General features: G+C 37.2%; 1 protein-coding gene across 6 annotated transcripts in view; it reads left to right on the top strand.

Moving 5' to 3' along the window:
• Nucleotides 1–16,626, top strand: part of VPS13B (vacuolar protein sorting 13 homolog B) — a 417,159-nt gene that overhangs the window by 313,223 nt on the left and 87,310 nt on the right. For all 6 annotated transcript variants that reach the window (XM_042834797.1, XM_042834830.1, XM_042834815.1 and 3 more), the window contains exon 36: nucleotides 8,659–9,066. In XM_042834797.1, the coding sequence (XP_042690731.1) occupies nucleotides 8,659–9,066 (408 nt within the window). The remainder of the gene's footprint in view (nucleotides 1–8,658; nucleotides 9,067–16,626) is intronic.

Below are 16,626 nucleotides of genomic sequence, written 5' to 3'. Positions count from 1 at the left end.
AGTTTATATTTTAAGGACAGATGGTGTATTTTCGTGTTTGTTTACGTATGTGCATTTCATAAATCCAGTAAGGAAATTTTTAAAATGCACTGGAGGCAATATGTGCTAGCAGTGACTAGCAGTTAGGCACCACTGATATGCTTTTGAGCGTGTTCTTGAAATCTGTGTCTATGCAGCCAGAAGTCTAGATGTGGCACTTTTTGGTATAGCTTTTAAGTGTTTGGAGTTCCGCTGCTCAATTGCAGAGCCATATTTCTTAAGAAATACTTTGTCGGCATGCTGAAGTTGCATTTGAAGATAGAGCAGCAAAACACGGCAGTGTTTAATGATGGCCAGAACCTAGCACACAAGCAGTTAAAAGAAAAAGAAAAAAAAATGCAACTGGTTCCCAGTTGTTTGCTGTCCTAGGTAAAAATTGTTCTTCTTGTGAATAGTTTGTCAGCTGAAGTAGATATGTAGATAGTGTTCCCCAGAAAAATTGTATACTTTCACCACACAGGAAACCGGGTTGTCAGCCTGTATTAAGTTGGAGATCAAAAAACTACAAGTAGCTAAACTTGGAAACCACTAATTAAATGAGAATAACAGGATACGTTAATGCACTTCTTGCCACATGAGTTGATTATTTTGTACATTTTTGGCAACTAAAGAAAAATGATATTTCTTCCAGATCTAAGGTAATAGGATCCTAGGAGAAATAAGCATTCATCATCAGACCTGTGGGAACAGACCTCAACCCTAACCCCACGATGCATTAAAGGACTATTCTTTCTCTTTCTACAGTAACTAATTATTTAGAATTTTTAAAATTCCATCTACATCAGTTTACATGACCTTCTCTCTTTTATATTCAATCTGTTACTGGATTGTACATTTAATTCTTGTCTAATACATGTGAATGAACAATTTGTTGCTTTAGCATTAGGTATTAGTCATTAGGTGGGGAACACATACAACCATCTTGTTTTAATAGTTTTTTAAAATTTATTATCTTTACCCGCTAATCCTTTCTGTAGATTTTTTTTCAATGAACTGTGCTTTCTTAGCTGCAAAAGCCATCTTTTTGATGTATTCTTCTTGCATGTAAAGGATAGAAAGCGTCTCAGTAGTTTGTGAAGTGCAGCTTCATATAAAGTGCCTTAAAACACATGCAAAATGCAAGTTTTATGGCAGACTCTTCTTCCCCCAGTATTTTATTGGGATGAGGCTAAGGCAAATGTGAAATAAGAAAAATCCTTGATATTTTGCCTTTGGAAATCATTTCTACAGAACAAACTGTCTGGTGATATTAAGCAATTTCCTATTCAGTGATAAAATATGATCAGGGTGGGGGTTGTCCCTGCCCGTCTCCCAGCACTGCGCTGTAGGGAGCACCAGGCCTTGCCTTAGGTGTGACAGCACCAAACAAACTGCGTGTCCCACTCTCTCCAGCTTTTCCCTGCCTTCCAAAGGCAACAGTTGTATCCATTAGCAAGGTCAGTGGTTTGGAGAAACCTGGAAAATAGCAGCTACTAGAAACCCGCTAGAACAATATCTGCAGCAGGTGATAGATTAGTTGGAACAAATTGGAACCATTGCACTTCAGCAATCCTGGTTTCTTTCAAGCTGTTTTAAAAATGTCGTCATTTTAATACACAATATCAGCCCTGCGGAGCACTCCACAGCAGGTTAATTTGAATCATATGATGTATCACTACCCTCAGCTGACATGAGCCCCGTTCCATGTGTGAAGCCATAATAAATCCATTCCCAACCGAGGCAAATTCCCTGTGAGAAGGTGAACTAATCCAGGCCTCACACTGGCATGTTAGCCCTCCGTAATTGAAAGCAGGGCCACCTGTTCCCAGCACAGTTAGCCTATAGAGAGAAAATTAGCATTAGATCAGATACTTAATATATTGAAAAATCATTCATACTGCTTGCAAGTTCAGCTGTGGGCTGCTTAGCATGACATCATATATAAACCTAGGAATGTGCCCACTTGATCCCAGTTTAACAGTTTTGTTAACCATGGTGTTTGTTAACTTTGAAATGAGAATTTTTTGATTTAATGAGAGCTGACACATGAGAAGGGGAACTGGCCAGGGTGCAGACTTTTCTAATTAACTCTGGGTCATTTGCGAAACTTTCGACTTTCTAGTAGATTTTTTTTGCCTTTTCTCTTTTACAAACAAGTTTTTAAAGCACTGACACTGTAGCCATGAAATGATATTTATTTGATTAAGGGGGCAAGCAGAAATATTCCAAACAGGTGTACCGGCCTGTAGGTATCGCCTTGTTTGTAACACATCTATTGACTGTAATATCAGTGTAATAATGTGTAAAATTACCTTCTAACAGTAGTGGCTGCAACATTTATTTTCAATGAAGTTTAGTTTGTTAAATTTCTAAGTACTGAAATGGAAACTACACACCAAAGCCACATGGATAAGTTTGAAAATATTTTCTTGGTAGCTTTTACAGTATACTGGCACTCTTTTAAAACTTGCCCTTTTGTTTTTTCTTCACATAGATCGTAATACAAATGTATTGTTCAGCAGCTAAATCAGATAATATTCAGTATTTATGGGTTATTTTTCACAAACATGGTCCATGGCCTCGAACAACGTATTTCTTCTTTCTGTGCTTCAGCTTCTCTGACTCTCTGTTGAGAGAGTTCATGTTTCTCTTAGTTAAGGTTTTCTTTTCACGGTAGTGCCCACTGTATGTGTTGGCCTCACCGCACAACCCCTGTCATGCTTCTATGATGTGTTTCGTTGTTGCATGGTCACTTCATTTCAGTCAATGTCCTGTAAAAAGTAGTACATTTCCACCCTTTGTTAGTGTTGTGTTTGGTCTTCAAGACCTACAACAATTGATTTTGGTTTAATTGTGACAGTTTTTAAAAATAACAATATTATAGCATTCTGAGCTTTGTCGGAGATCTCAAACCCAGGCAATGGTTAAAGCTGTTAATGTCACTTTTGCATAATGTCAGAGGTGCCCTCATGGAAGCCGGAGTTGTTGCTACAGGCAAACACTTGGATTGAGTTTATTAAGTTCCCTGATGGTTTCTGTTTGCTGTATTGGCCTTAGAGAGCTTCTTTTGCAGGGCTGCAGCATGAAAACTACGGTAGATATGAGTACTGAGGAATGACTACCAATTCTTCCAGACTAATTGGCATCTGTCTCACAGAAGCAGAACACAAGATGGACTGCAGATGGCCTCTGAAGCCTTGTCTCAAGTTTCTTTTTTCATTTTCCTTGATCCAAATTGGGAGTAATGCATTAAAAGATAAAAACAATTCTTTTGGATTCTTCTTGCTTTTCAATTTCTTTTAATTTGTCTCTCTTTTGATGCCTAACCAGGGACAATTGAGAATAATACAACTAGTCTTTTCTTTACAAGTCTCTCGTTTTCCATTTTTCTTTTAAATAAATTTAATTCTTGCAATTCATCCATTTCCCTGTTATTGAAGGGCCACCCTGACTCCAAATCAGAATCAGGACTCAAGACTACCTTTACCTTCCTCAGATTTCTTCTATTAGACTTCTTACATCAGGATTGGTGGCTCCCAGAGAAAAGGAAATTATGGATGGTAAAATGTTTCATGCCTGATGTCTGCTCCTGTCCTGTTTGGAACTAGGAATTCAATTGTCCTGAGTTTAGGGCAAATAGTTTCTTCTATGTTTTATATTCTTTCGTATTTTACAGCCTTCGTGGGTTAAAAGACGGAGAGAAATGTGTCCATCCAGAGAGGGAAAGATCTGGTCCTTTGCATATTAGCTATGAGAAATGAAAGATCCATTGCAGAATGTGGTGTACAAGAATTCACAAATTGCTGAGAAATGCCTTATTTTTCTTTCATAGTTCAACATCTCTCATAGTCTGTGAATAGATACTACTGTTATAAATAGAACTTATAAATAATTTTCATGAAGGTTACTTTCTGATTTTTCAGACTAAGAGAATCCTATGGTAGTTTATTAGTCATAGAAATATTAGCCTGGTGAACATTAGGTTGTGGTATATATTAGAACAAGCCTGCTGAGTTCAATAAGAGCTGTTACTGACCTGGGAGCTCTGTTATTTTTGTATTGCTTATTCATCTTTAGCTCACCAAATAAAAAGTCCTTTTGAGTAATATCATTATCCCAAGTTCACAGAATAAAATTTTATCTTCACAGTACAAGTCTGAATGTTACAGAGAACAAGGGTAAAATACTCATAACCCAGATATTTTTTTATCTGAAGCTATAAGTAATAAAATGACAAAGAAAGAAATTGTTTCAGACAGGAATTTCTGTGCACTGCTTATAAGTTTTCTTTTATAGATGTTATGATTTTGTTCAAACTGGCCATATTGAATCCATTGGGCTTTTTGTAATAGATTTCAAAATACATAATAAATGTAAGTAATATGATGACTAATGGGTCAAGTGAAGTTGGAACTTTTTAAATGAGAAAATAGCTGGAAACCGTTTTCAGGAAACTATTCCAGTTGATTTTTGGTCCCCCACAAGGTGTACATTAACATAAACTCCGTAGAATCGCCTCTGGGACCTCAATTCCCTCTCTGATTTCATTATTGCAATGTGATTCTTTTCCTTTTGCTGTTAAGTCATCTCCTGGTGTGGTGGGAGCATATAATAAGTGTAATTTATTTATATTTATCTAATCTCCTTTTAACTCACTAGTTATTTCATCATTCTGTTTCCTAGTAGCTGTTCAGAAAGTTGTGAAGGGTAATTAGAAACTAATAATTGACAGACATGGATTTACTTAATAATCTAAAGAGATGTAGTGAAGAAATTGCAAGCGAGGAAGAAAAATTCAAATTCTACCCTCAAATGCTGCACTCTAGTAAATACTTTGCTTTAATATCATGTAGCTCAGCGTTGTTAGAATGTAGTCAGAAATAACTCACTTGAACACAATATCTTTACAAATGCAGTAATTCTCTTATTCTTTATTTGCTGGAAATAGGTGACAGCCATCTTACTACTATGCCTTAAATCTAAACATCAGTCTGTAATTGTGGTAGATAGTCACTGGTAGGCAGAGAACTGTAGCAATGTAACTGAGGAGTTAAAGGAGGCTTTCAGTTACTTCATGCTCTGTTCAGATGCTGATATAATTTTGGGGTGATTCAAAGTGTTGTTTGAATTATGAGAACCCATGTTTTGCTACTGGTATGGAATGTGCGGCGTGCTTCCCAAGGTGTTTAACATCATCTAAATATACTCTTATCACTGCATTTTACACCCTGGGATTTTTTTTCCAGCTGCATGGAAGGTGACCTTTTACGTTGTAACATCTCTTTTTAGCCCATTTTGGATGGCTGGAGAAACTGCTGAACATCCATCTTCATCAACTGCTATAAATAACTCTTCATATTTCACCAGTTTTCACTGTTGCTGTCCATCACTTAGATATGTTTTTCTTAGAGGGAATGTTAAAGTTTCTTTTAAAGTACTAAGTATAAATTGTAGAACAGGACAAAGACTAAAAACATGTAGATTACACAATTGGAGTTCTATTTTTTTTAATGTTTTATTTAAAATGCCAAAGAATCTCCTTACATAATCTTCCCCCAGTTGTAAAAATAACCTATGTCATTATGAGATAGTTAAAATATTTGCAATGAAGGTTCCAAAGTTACATTTTCTGCAGTTGGCTGCCTTGGCTGCCACCCCTTTCTGTCGGGGCTGATTCACTGTAAAATAATAACTTAATACAAACCCTTGTCAAGTTATCGGTCACAACAGCATTTTTGCTGCGTGACATGTGTGGTTTCCAAGCAGAAAGCAGGAAAGCCATTTGCATTTTTGGTGTTCTGGTATCAATTTTTTTACTGCTTTTTTGAAGGAGTGCTTTGTTTATAAAAATGAGTAACAGCTCTGATTAAACCTAGGTACATCCCAGCACAGAGCTCCACCAGCCCCACGGCTTCTCTGCCCTGCCCTAACAAAACCCATAGGGAACTGAAGCTCTCAAATTCAGCTCCTCTTCAGGTCTTTTTCAGTCATTTTATTCTCAAGCATTAGTTTGACACCTGTCCTCCCAACTTAGGTCTAAGTAGTTTTCAGAGTTAGGGGGTTTTTTTTGTCTTTCAGGTTCCACTACCATAGGAAAACGTTAGCACTAAAACATACCATTGACCAAGAAGTGCAGTGTGAAAGCCCTCACACCAGGACAGAAGGATGCTTTCCTTTTATGTACTATCTGATGTACTTAATTGTGTAGCAATGCCAAAAATTCTGTTTTATTTCAGTATCCTGCTACTATTTATATAACAAAGACAATTAAGTTCACAAGAGGCTTGTTTTGAAGAGACTCAGGGCCCCAAATCCTGGTGTGAGTCAGATTTCAAACGTGGGTCATTTTTAGAAATGCTGTTCTCCTTTCCACCTGAGTGTCATAGATAAGTGAGCATCATAATGTGCCACATGTCTGTGCTTTTTTTCATAGCACTCCTTTCCCCATTCAAAGGGAAGAGAGGACCAATGCTTTGTGCAGAGGCAGGGTATTTTTAGTGCCAAGGTAGAAGGATTTTCAAGTGTTACAACGTCTCTTCCCTTGGTTTTAATTTTTAAAAAAGAGTGGTACATAAATATTATGAAAAATCTTCCAAGTTAATTGCATATGGCTTTGGATGCCTAAAAATCTTTCCCTTTTCTAATGTCCAGTTTCCCTAGCTTTGATACTTGCCCTTCTATTAGGCTCATGTGTTTGCTAGTGTTTACTATGGGCTTTGGCTCAGTGTGGAAGATCTTGACATAAAAGAACGCATTTTCAGAAAACTAATGATTAAAATTGAGAGTAACAATTAAAATAGATTTTTAATCTTAGATTGCAATTAGCTTTGGTTTGTGAAGTACTGTTGATGTTTTTCTAAGATGATTATTTTTGTGCTTTCATTCAGATGTAACAAATCTTTCATGGCAAGTTTATCACATCTTTGTAGAAAAAGTGCCAGTTTAAGATTCACAGACTCTTGGGATGCCAAATCCTCTAACTGCACATACAGATATTCTGGGGAGTCAGAGCGTGGCTTTGCCATGTGCCTGGGACTCTTAGTTACGAGCATGAGATTAAGAACAGATCCAAATCTCTGCTCCTGCTACACTTTACCCTTGTGCTACAAGTTTCTGATTTACTAGAGGGGGAGAATCAAGTTTATCAGTTTGCATCTGCACTAAGAGTAGAATGTGATCCTGGACAACTTTTAATATAAGTCCTAATTTGGGTTAAATGTTCCTTAATCTGTGTAAAACCTTCAAAAAACAGGGTTTCTGTTATGTGTTGATAGTATAACTTGGAACTAAGTAGCACTGTTTTCTCTGAACATTTAATATAGCTTAGGCATCTGAAGAGAATTTTAATCCTTTTTTGCTCTTGAAGGGAAGGGGGGCAGGAATGAAACAGCAAGGTGAAAGCATGCTTTTACTACTGACCAGGTGGTTGCCAAAGTACGGAGTGAAAGTTTAATTTGAAATGAAACATTTTAAAAACTAAGTAAAACTTGGATTCCTGTAACAAAGTATAATGTACTGATAAGGGGGCAGACAGCAGCACAAGAGTAAATTTCAACTTCGTAAAATCCTGCTTTCCATCTGTGAAATAATTTTGGTAACTTCAACATCTCAACTATGAGGAATACAACTGTTATCAATGGTGTTCATGTTGTTATTGGTTTCTAAAGTTTCAGTGCATATTACAGCAGTCTGGGAGGTAGCAAAATCCTTTAATAAAGAGATGAAAAAATGTGACTTTATGATATTTTTGAAATATCATGTATTTCAATTTCTCTGAAAAACAAATCAAAAAATAACTCAGTTTTATATTTGGCTTAATTTTTCAATTCAGCATAGAAATACATTGAAGAAAAGCACTTATAAGCCATGTAGGAAAAAAAATACATGTTTTTCAGTCATTTAAATGCGTTGAAAATGTTCACTGTTGCCTTTGGAATTTAGTCAAATATTTCTACTGTATGGAAAACTCAAGAGAATGTGGAGTATATTTATGTTTTGACACAAAAGGGCTACATATTTACCTTCCTACAAACTCAAATGAAGTGTTTGCCTTTCAGATAGTTATGGTGGTCCCTGGAAAGAAACAAGAAAGTAAGATTTAGATTGAGACATTATTCTTCCTTTAGAACTGTAAATAGTGAAGATTGCTTGTAGTCCTTCTGCTCATACTTCAATTCAGATTTATTCACGAAAGTATTGCCTCTTTACGTTTTATCAGTGATTTAGTTCCTTTAATGAACCATAATAGGAATAATCTCTCACTGGTGACAGGTGACAGGGCGAGCGGAAATGGCCTCAAGTTGTGCCAGGGTAAGTTTAGGTTGGATATCAGGAAACACCTCTTTACAGAAAGAGTTGTTAAGCAGTGGAATAGGCTCCTCAGGGAGGTGGTTGAGTCACCATCCCTGGATGTGTTTAAAAACCATGTGGATGTGGTGCTCAGGGATGTGATTTAATAGAGGGTTGTTAGTTAGGCTAGTATGGTTAGATCGTGTTTGGACTCGATGATTTTTAAGGTCTTTTCCAACCTGAGTAATTCTGTGATTCTATGAATATCTCCAGTAAATGCTTACTTTTTCCCATTGCTTGAATAATTGCATTGTAATTTCTGATGTTTCTATCCCCAATTCTGTCCTACAGCTGACATCAATGTGGATATATCCAAACCTTTGAAAGCAAATCTGAGTTTTGTCAAACTTGATCAACTAAAAGAGTTTTTGAAGAAAATTATGACCACAAATGACAACAAGACTGGGAAGGAAACTGCTCCATCAACTGGTACTCATCCAGATGAGGCTGTTGCTTCAGGAGCCAAACACTCCAGTACAAAGGGTTTGTTACCTGCAGTGAACACCAGTGCTGCACAGGAAGTTTCAGTACAAGAAAGCCTGTGGCAAGCTCTTTCATGCTTCCAGAAAATTTCCATTCACACCGTCCAAATGGTCATCTCTATGGAAACCGTCCCACATCCAAGTAAACCTTGTTTGTTAGCTTCTTTGTCAAGCCTCAGTGGAAGCCTGAATATTAAAGGTGGCCATAAAACTGCAGGTAAGAGTTTCTGATAATTAGAAGTGCTGCTGATTTGCTCGAGTGATGGTCCAGTACCCATTTGTTAGTGGAACTCCTATAGCTAGCCTAGTGAATCCATGGCAGAAAATAGCAAACCCATAATAGGGTCTGTTTGCCAGAGTTCTCCTTGCAGTGAGGTAGCACCCTGGAGTGCATAATTTTGTAGTCAGTACCCCCTCGATTGTAATAACTAATTTATTGACAGAATTCTGGATGGAATAACAGTTGCAAGATTCTGGGATTCTAATAATGCAACACACACTTCAAAGAACATTTTGACAGTTTTCACTCAATAACTACTTTTTCTTGTTAGGACCCAATAGTTCAGAGTCCTGACATATGCTACTATGTAAATACGTGGTCCTACAATTATTCTGTTCCAGGCTTATAAAGTTTTATATTGTTACATATTTCCTCTGCGCAACTGAGAGGCTCACAGAGAAAATGAAGGTGCCCGTCCCAATGGCTGCTTTCATTGTTCCAATAATGGGAATGCCAGATACTCGTTTAAAATGAAGACATTTTGAATATCTGCATAAATTGTTTTATTAGTCTTTTAGTGTAATTAACAAGATGGTACATTTGCATGATCTGGAGGTGAGCCAGGTGTTGGTATTTGGCAGAGCTGCTCAAGCGATAAAACGGTCCATAGCTGAGAGCAGTGAGTTCTAGGCCAAGCTAGGTGGTGATTTATTTCTTTTTCATCAGAAATATTTCTCCTAGGGCCAGCAAGTTTCAGTACTTCTTTATTGTTTTAAAAGTTAAAAATGAAAAATTTAAGGTTCAGAGGACTTGAAAGCCTGTGAAAGTGCTGGAGCCTGAAACTCCTGATTTATCCATAAATAAACAGCAGTGCAGGCAGGAGCAGTGACTGCATTCCCACGCTTTTCCAATCATATCACAATCCTGGCATAGAAAGCACAGCAACAGAATAAGGGGTCTTTTTAATATCCTTTAAATAGTTATCGTTTTCTTTGTGCATTATAATCCTCTTTCTTTCCATCACTTCCCCTCATTTATACATTATCCATCCTATACATTATGGTGTCCACAGCAAGCTTCGATATATCAAAGCCGAGTCTGTTCAGTCACTGCACTGTAAAGCAATTCAGCAGAGTCAGCAGAGTATGTCGCTTACCCTGGAATTCTTCATCCTCCCAGAAGAGGACTTACCTTGCCGTGTGTGTTGAGGCCTCAGAAACACTCTGCTGCGAAGCTCTCTGCCTCAGTTTTGCTGATAGCCTGAGTAAATAAATCTTCATCTGTCATGTCACAGTCCGCAGCATGTTTGTAGTGTAACGTGCAGTCTTAAATACAGCAGTACTGATACTGAATGAATGAAAATGGAAACTAGGTTTTCTATATAAAAAACATCTATAACCAGAGAGTAAATGGACCTTAAAAGACTCTTTTAACATTTTATGCAACTAAAGTTGACGTACCTTTGCTTTATGAAAAGATAAATGAATGTGCATGAGATTTTGCATGCAGGTGTGGCTGTGCTAGAAATAGTTCTGTTACAAGTAGTACGAAAGATACACTTTGGCAAAGCTGATCGAAACCATCCCAAACCTTTTAATAATAAATTGTTTGGATATTTGTATAAAACTGTCAGTTTGCAACTGAAGTTCTGATAGAAACCGAAGTGAAAAATGTAATTTCAGGAAACGAATTAAATTATCCTCTGTGGGGGAAGCATTGTTATGATCTTGTGTTGAATAGCTTTAGAGAATGCCACAGTTACTAACTGGATTTGCTTTATTATTGCAAAAAAATTATGCAAGTTAACTCAATTTAGAAAAAAAAGAAAAGTGTGGTAGCTGTGTCTTGGGAGCAAGGAGCATTTAAATACGTCAGTTCTTCACTACTTTTCCTCTTGCAGAACATTTTATAGATGCACCTTTTGAGCTGAATGGGCTTCATGTCAGACTTTTTTACAGAACGAAACTAATACACAAATACTTCACTGTGTCTTTGATTTTACAGTCAAATAACTATTGTGACCATCTGCAGCAGCTGCATTTTACGAATTACTTGCTGAACCAAACTAAGCGCAATGACAAAAGTAGTCATCTCAGATGTACTGTTAAAACAGAGAAAGAAAAAGGAGCGTTGCTTGCCTTTTGTACAGTATGGCCATCTGCTGTACAGATGTTATTATATAGAATGACTTCAGATACAATAATTGTAGAAAATTTTCATTAAAACCTCAACAATTTGCACTTGTTTACTTGAATCTGCATAACTCCCCAGTGAGACAACACAATACGCTTGGGGTTTCTTTGGTTCTCACTAGCTTTCTCTTTGATCCTTTTTGATGTGCTGACTTTAATAAACATAGTTAAAAACACTGTTCAAAAACATCATGGAAAAAACTACAAAGGAACAATTACAGCAGTAGAAACTACTCTAATCCCTTACTTACGCAAGCTATTTTTAGTGAAATATGTTTTTTTACACATTTTATGTGGCGGAGTTTTATAAACAGTGTGAACGACCCCTTTTCCAGATGAGCTTTAGTGCAGGAGATGAAGTTGTTTTGTAAGGAATCCTATTTGCTAGGAATTATTTAGGGGAAAAAAAACAACCTCATATGACTGTATCGTCGGCATTTCTCCTCCGTTATAGGAGGAAAACAAAAGTGCGTGACCCCATTTAATGCTTTGATTCTTCAGCTGAAATTAAAAAAAAAAAAGCCTGCTAAATAGGGATTTTTTTAATTATCAGTTTCCCTCTAGACTTTCATGGCTTACTCACAGAAGATAAAGCCTCTGTCTTTTAATTATTCTTTTTTTTTTTTTTTTTTTTTTTTTTTAATGAATGTTAAAAAGTTGTACTTTCTGAAAAGCAGTGGCTAATTAGTTGAATTATTTCTTTCACTTCTAACAAATGTAATTATTGAACCCTCACGTTACAGTTGGATCAAATTGAAACACCTTCAGTTCTACTTATCCTGCTGCAGTGTTATTACAACCCCAAACCTTTAGCGTTTCAAGGGACTTCATTTTTTTGGACTATTTCATGTTTCAATGCAGCAGTTACTTATAACAATGCAGTAAGTATTTCTGCTAGAACACTTAAGCTCTCCTCTGTACTTATGCTGAATAGTTTGGTTTTAGCAAAGTATTACTATTGTACAATGTCATGCAGTGTACTGGGGGAAAAAAAATTCCTTTCCCCCCAAAATGTTATTAATTTTACTTTGGAAAAGCCTGAAGATATAAGTTTTTCTGGTACCGTTAAGGGCAAGAGCTTAAGTGATATTGGTGTTAAATAACATAATTACTTGTAGTCAGTTTAGGTTTTGTAGCTTAGAGTTACAAGTTAAAACTTGTGCCTGTTTCATAGAAACAAGTAACAAACATTTAGTTCACTTTTGACAACTTGTTTGTACTGCTGATGAAAACCTGAAGGTTCAAAACTGTTGTTAGACCTGGTTCAGTGATTTTTGTCCTCTGAGGTATGTGACATCTTCTGCGAAGTGGCAGCAGCACTCAAGGGTTGCAGCTTTGCAATTGCTTGCGATCTGTAGCTCACTATAGAAAGTTGCATGCTGTTTAAGTCCAAATCACTTCTAGTAATAAATACGAGGAAACGAAGCGATTCTACACATATGACTTCCTGTTAATTTACGTTTGGTGTTGAAATTAGCACTGTCTACTTGCCAGCAGAGCAGATAAATGAGAGAACTGAAGAACTGCGCTCTCCCCAGACAGCAAAAAGCCGCAGCTATCAGAGGAGCCTAAATATCCTCTGGCTGGACACAGAGGGAAGCCTTGCTGTGCACTGCCTGAAGTTAGGGAGCTGTGTACAGTAAGTGCTCCAAAGATCATAGAGTTCCCCAGCCCTTTATCCCATATGCGGATATATTTACTTTAGCATATTAAGAAGGGGAAAAAGTAAACGCTAGTTGTACGTATGATAATTACAAGTACTTTTTACTAAACATAGAAGAAATTACATACTTAAGATATTTTTCTGAAATATTAAAAAATAAATGGTGCTATTAATTGGTGGAGAACAAAGACCAGACTTCATTTTGGGGTTAACTGGCTCTCCTGAGAAAACTCTGCTAAGGCGTTGTCATAGCCTTTGGATGCTGCAGATATGCAAGTTAGCCCATGGGGAAATAAAACATTAAATTAGATATGACTACCTAAAATAATATGCAGCAGTAACAAGCCATTTACAACACCCAGAAGGCCTTTGTTACTTTTAGAAAGAAATATAAACTCTTTCCAACACTTGAACAATAGGAAATTAATTCTTTGTCAGTAAAAGTCACAGGACAAACTAAATATTTAAATGACCACTGAGGATTGAGGTGGAAGTGCAGCTTGTAGACAGCTATACAAATCACTAACAAACCTTAATGAATATGGGGTGTGGGCATCAGGGTCCTGTCAGATTTGACACCATGTCCCAAGTAGCTTAAACCCAACACTCAAGAAAAGGTGGAGACCTCATCAGGTCTCTAACATCTGGGATTTTATTTGTCATTTTGGCATACCCTGCAAGCGCAAAAGAAAGAGTAAAAGGGGATTATCTTGACAATGAAATGAGTTACTGAATCTTGTGATAATGAAAAGCAGAAGAATTCTAATTCCCTTCTATAGTCCCTGAGGTGGAGGTGCATTTATAGTTCTGCAGAAGTATAATGTAGGAGGGAAGAACAGATGGCCTAAAATCCATGAAACAAGACACCACCTAATCCCAGTACTGAGTACCACTATTAATCCTGGTCAGATTCCCTACTGGTACTTTGTAACAGGGTTCAGAATTGCTACTGAGGAACCAGCATGTTCACTTGGGGAAAAGAAGAAGGAAAAAAAAAGAAAATTAGTTGTAGGTCGTTGACTGAAGCGCTGCTGTTGTGGAACTGCATTTACGGTTGAAATATCTTCAAATGGTAAACTCCAACTGAAATTCAATTCGGAACATATATGATTGATTCTGTATTCTCTTCTGCTTTTATTGTGAAAGTGTTTGCATATTTTTAAGACCAGGATTTCTTCTGTTATGTGGATCCCAGTGCTTTACGTAGCAGTTGTATGTTATTTTCACAGTACTTGGTTCTGCAGAATTCTCTAAGAATTAGAATATAGATCATGAATGCCAAGATTTTTATTTTTACTTTTGATACTTTGTGCCATTACTTCAGCTCAACCCCGAGGACTTTTTTAGGATATTTTGCAGTGTGCAGTACAGAAAGCAGCAATCAGTTGTTACTGTTTGGTCTTAGGGGCCAGTTCACAAGGTTGTTCAAATTGCAGGCATGCTGGCAGCACGTTTCTTCTTTTTCTGTGACAAGAGTATTTTTAATGGAATGAGATCACCAGCTTCTTACCCAGAGAAAGGGAGCAATTCCATAGGAACTCCAGGTGACTGTGGCCGAGCATTTCCACACTTGGCCTCTTGCTAGCTCTGTTATTCCTGCAGCTGTTAGGAGTTGTATCAAGGCACCGATGTGTTTGAAAACCGATGTAACACGAAAGGAGTGTCCAGCAAGATCACCTTCATCTGACACACTGGGGAAGTTATTTTAATGGCTGTGCTAGCACATTTTTAACTGAAGAACCTCTCTATGCCCACCTGTAAAGCAATAGCAAGAATGTTTAGTCACTTTTCTAAAAACTAATTATATCTAAAGATAAAATATTTATGAGACAAGAACTAAGTATTACTCGTGTTGATACAACTCTCAATTCTGAATGCTGGCTTGACAAAGGTGAAATGAGCACCATTTTCATTGTTCACTACTCTTCATTTTTCTCCACTTAGTTGAAATAGGGTAGGACAGTACAGCGGTTTACACATATATTAAAATTATTGTATACCAAAAGCAGCCTGGAACAAAACTGAAAGTTCCTTTAGATTAGTACACCCTTTCTGACCAGACATATCACATAATCCAAAACTACCAGATCAACAAGTGAATTGAGATTTTTCAGCTATTTAGTATTCAGTAGTGTAATGAACATGATGTACCTGCCCAGTTATTCTTTAAGGGAGATGAGCTCATTTCAGATAGATAACCATCTTTGACTTCTCTTCTGATTCATCACTGACCTGAACTCCATTTGAACCTTGTTAGACACAAAACAAGCAGGATTCCTGGCTTGAGCTATAAAATATAATTAAGCCCTTTTGAAATGATGTGTAAAAGAACATAGCTTTACCCCCACTATAACCACCACCACCACCACAACCAATAAAGTTAAATCAAGCACTGCCTGTAATGGATTAAAATAATAAATGTTCCTGGATTTTAGTGTTTGAAGTATTTGAAGAAAACAGGCTCCCAGCAGCCAGGACTGCTGAATGCAGGGGGACATTTATTAGTGACGAATTCAAGGGTTTGGCCTGTTTAAGATCATTGCTTTCTGTTTACCGTGTGTTACACATCTCGTGTTTTTACAGAGCCCACATGTGTCCATATGTAATGCTGAACAACTCTCTTTCACTAAAGAATAGTTAATTGGTAATGTGTAAATACTGTTCTCATGGGGAGAATGAACTATCATAAGATTCAGCTCGACACTAATGAGAAATCCAGTGCGGTCAGTGGATTATTAACTAAATCTCTCCTGGAAAATTGTCCTTTACTACATCTCACTGTTTGTTTGCTACTACTGTTTCCAGGATTAACTAAATTGGCTGTTTCTTAAATAAACGACAGTATTCCCCTTGTAATTATTTTCATAGCTTTGTAGCCCCATTTTCTGTCAGAAGCCACTTCTTAGAGGATACCTATCAGCAAAGCATTGCAACTGTAGCACAACTACTTTCAATAGGTGAGGTATCTCAAGTTTTCTAAAGAGGAAAATAATTCACATCGATAATTATACCTAATATACATACGTTTATGTAATCATAGCTGCCTTAGTATCTGCAGCAATTGCAAAATAGATACTAAATGCAAATGTGAAGAATGAATGTTCCAAAGCAAATATCACAGATCATTACCCTTGTAATGTGTGACATTAAAGTAGAAGGTACTAAGGGAGACCTGCTTGCCCATTGCCCCTCATCAGCCAGATGCTGTCTGTGCTGTCCAACCACGGAATATACCAGAGTGCTGTGGTGGTGCTGACCCCACGGCACACATGCATCTCTCCTGGTCTGAGCCCACACCACAGGTTCGGACTCTGGGTCACACTGTTGCTCCTGAGCTGACTCAAACTGGGAAAAGCAATTTTTTTCCCAGAGATAAGATTTGTAGCAAAGCTGTGACTGTTTTCCAAAAGGCTTTTCAAAATATACCTTGTCCATAGCCCAGTGCAATTTGTTCTATTTATTACGCGTGGTTCTGTTTTCTTAAAACTCTTTTCCCATGTAGAAATTTCCAATTAAAATAATGCTCTGTGTTGTATTAGGTGGCAGTGCAGAGAACCAAGCAGGATTTACAGCTACCCAAGGAAGAGCAGTGCGGTGCATTACAAAAGAAAAAAAAATCCTGCTGCATTTCTACTTGTTTTATTTGGAGTCAATTCAAATATCAGCAATTCAAAATGTAAAATAAAATGCCCGTAGTTAATA

Source organism: Centrocercus urophasianus, unplaced genomic scaffold (assembly GCF_019232065.1).
Source record: "Centrocercus urophasianus isolate 14NV4802_14NV808 unplaced genomic scaffold, USGS_Curo_1.0 seq_11, whole genome shotgun sequence".
In the NCBI taxonomy this organism is placed as follows: Eukaryota; Metazoa; Chordata; class Aves; order Galliformes; family Phasianidae; genus Centrocercus; species Centrocercus urophasianus.
Note: the sequence above shows the minus strand (reverse complement) of the source record. Positions and strands in the feature narration are given on the sequence as shown.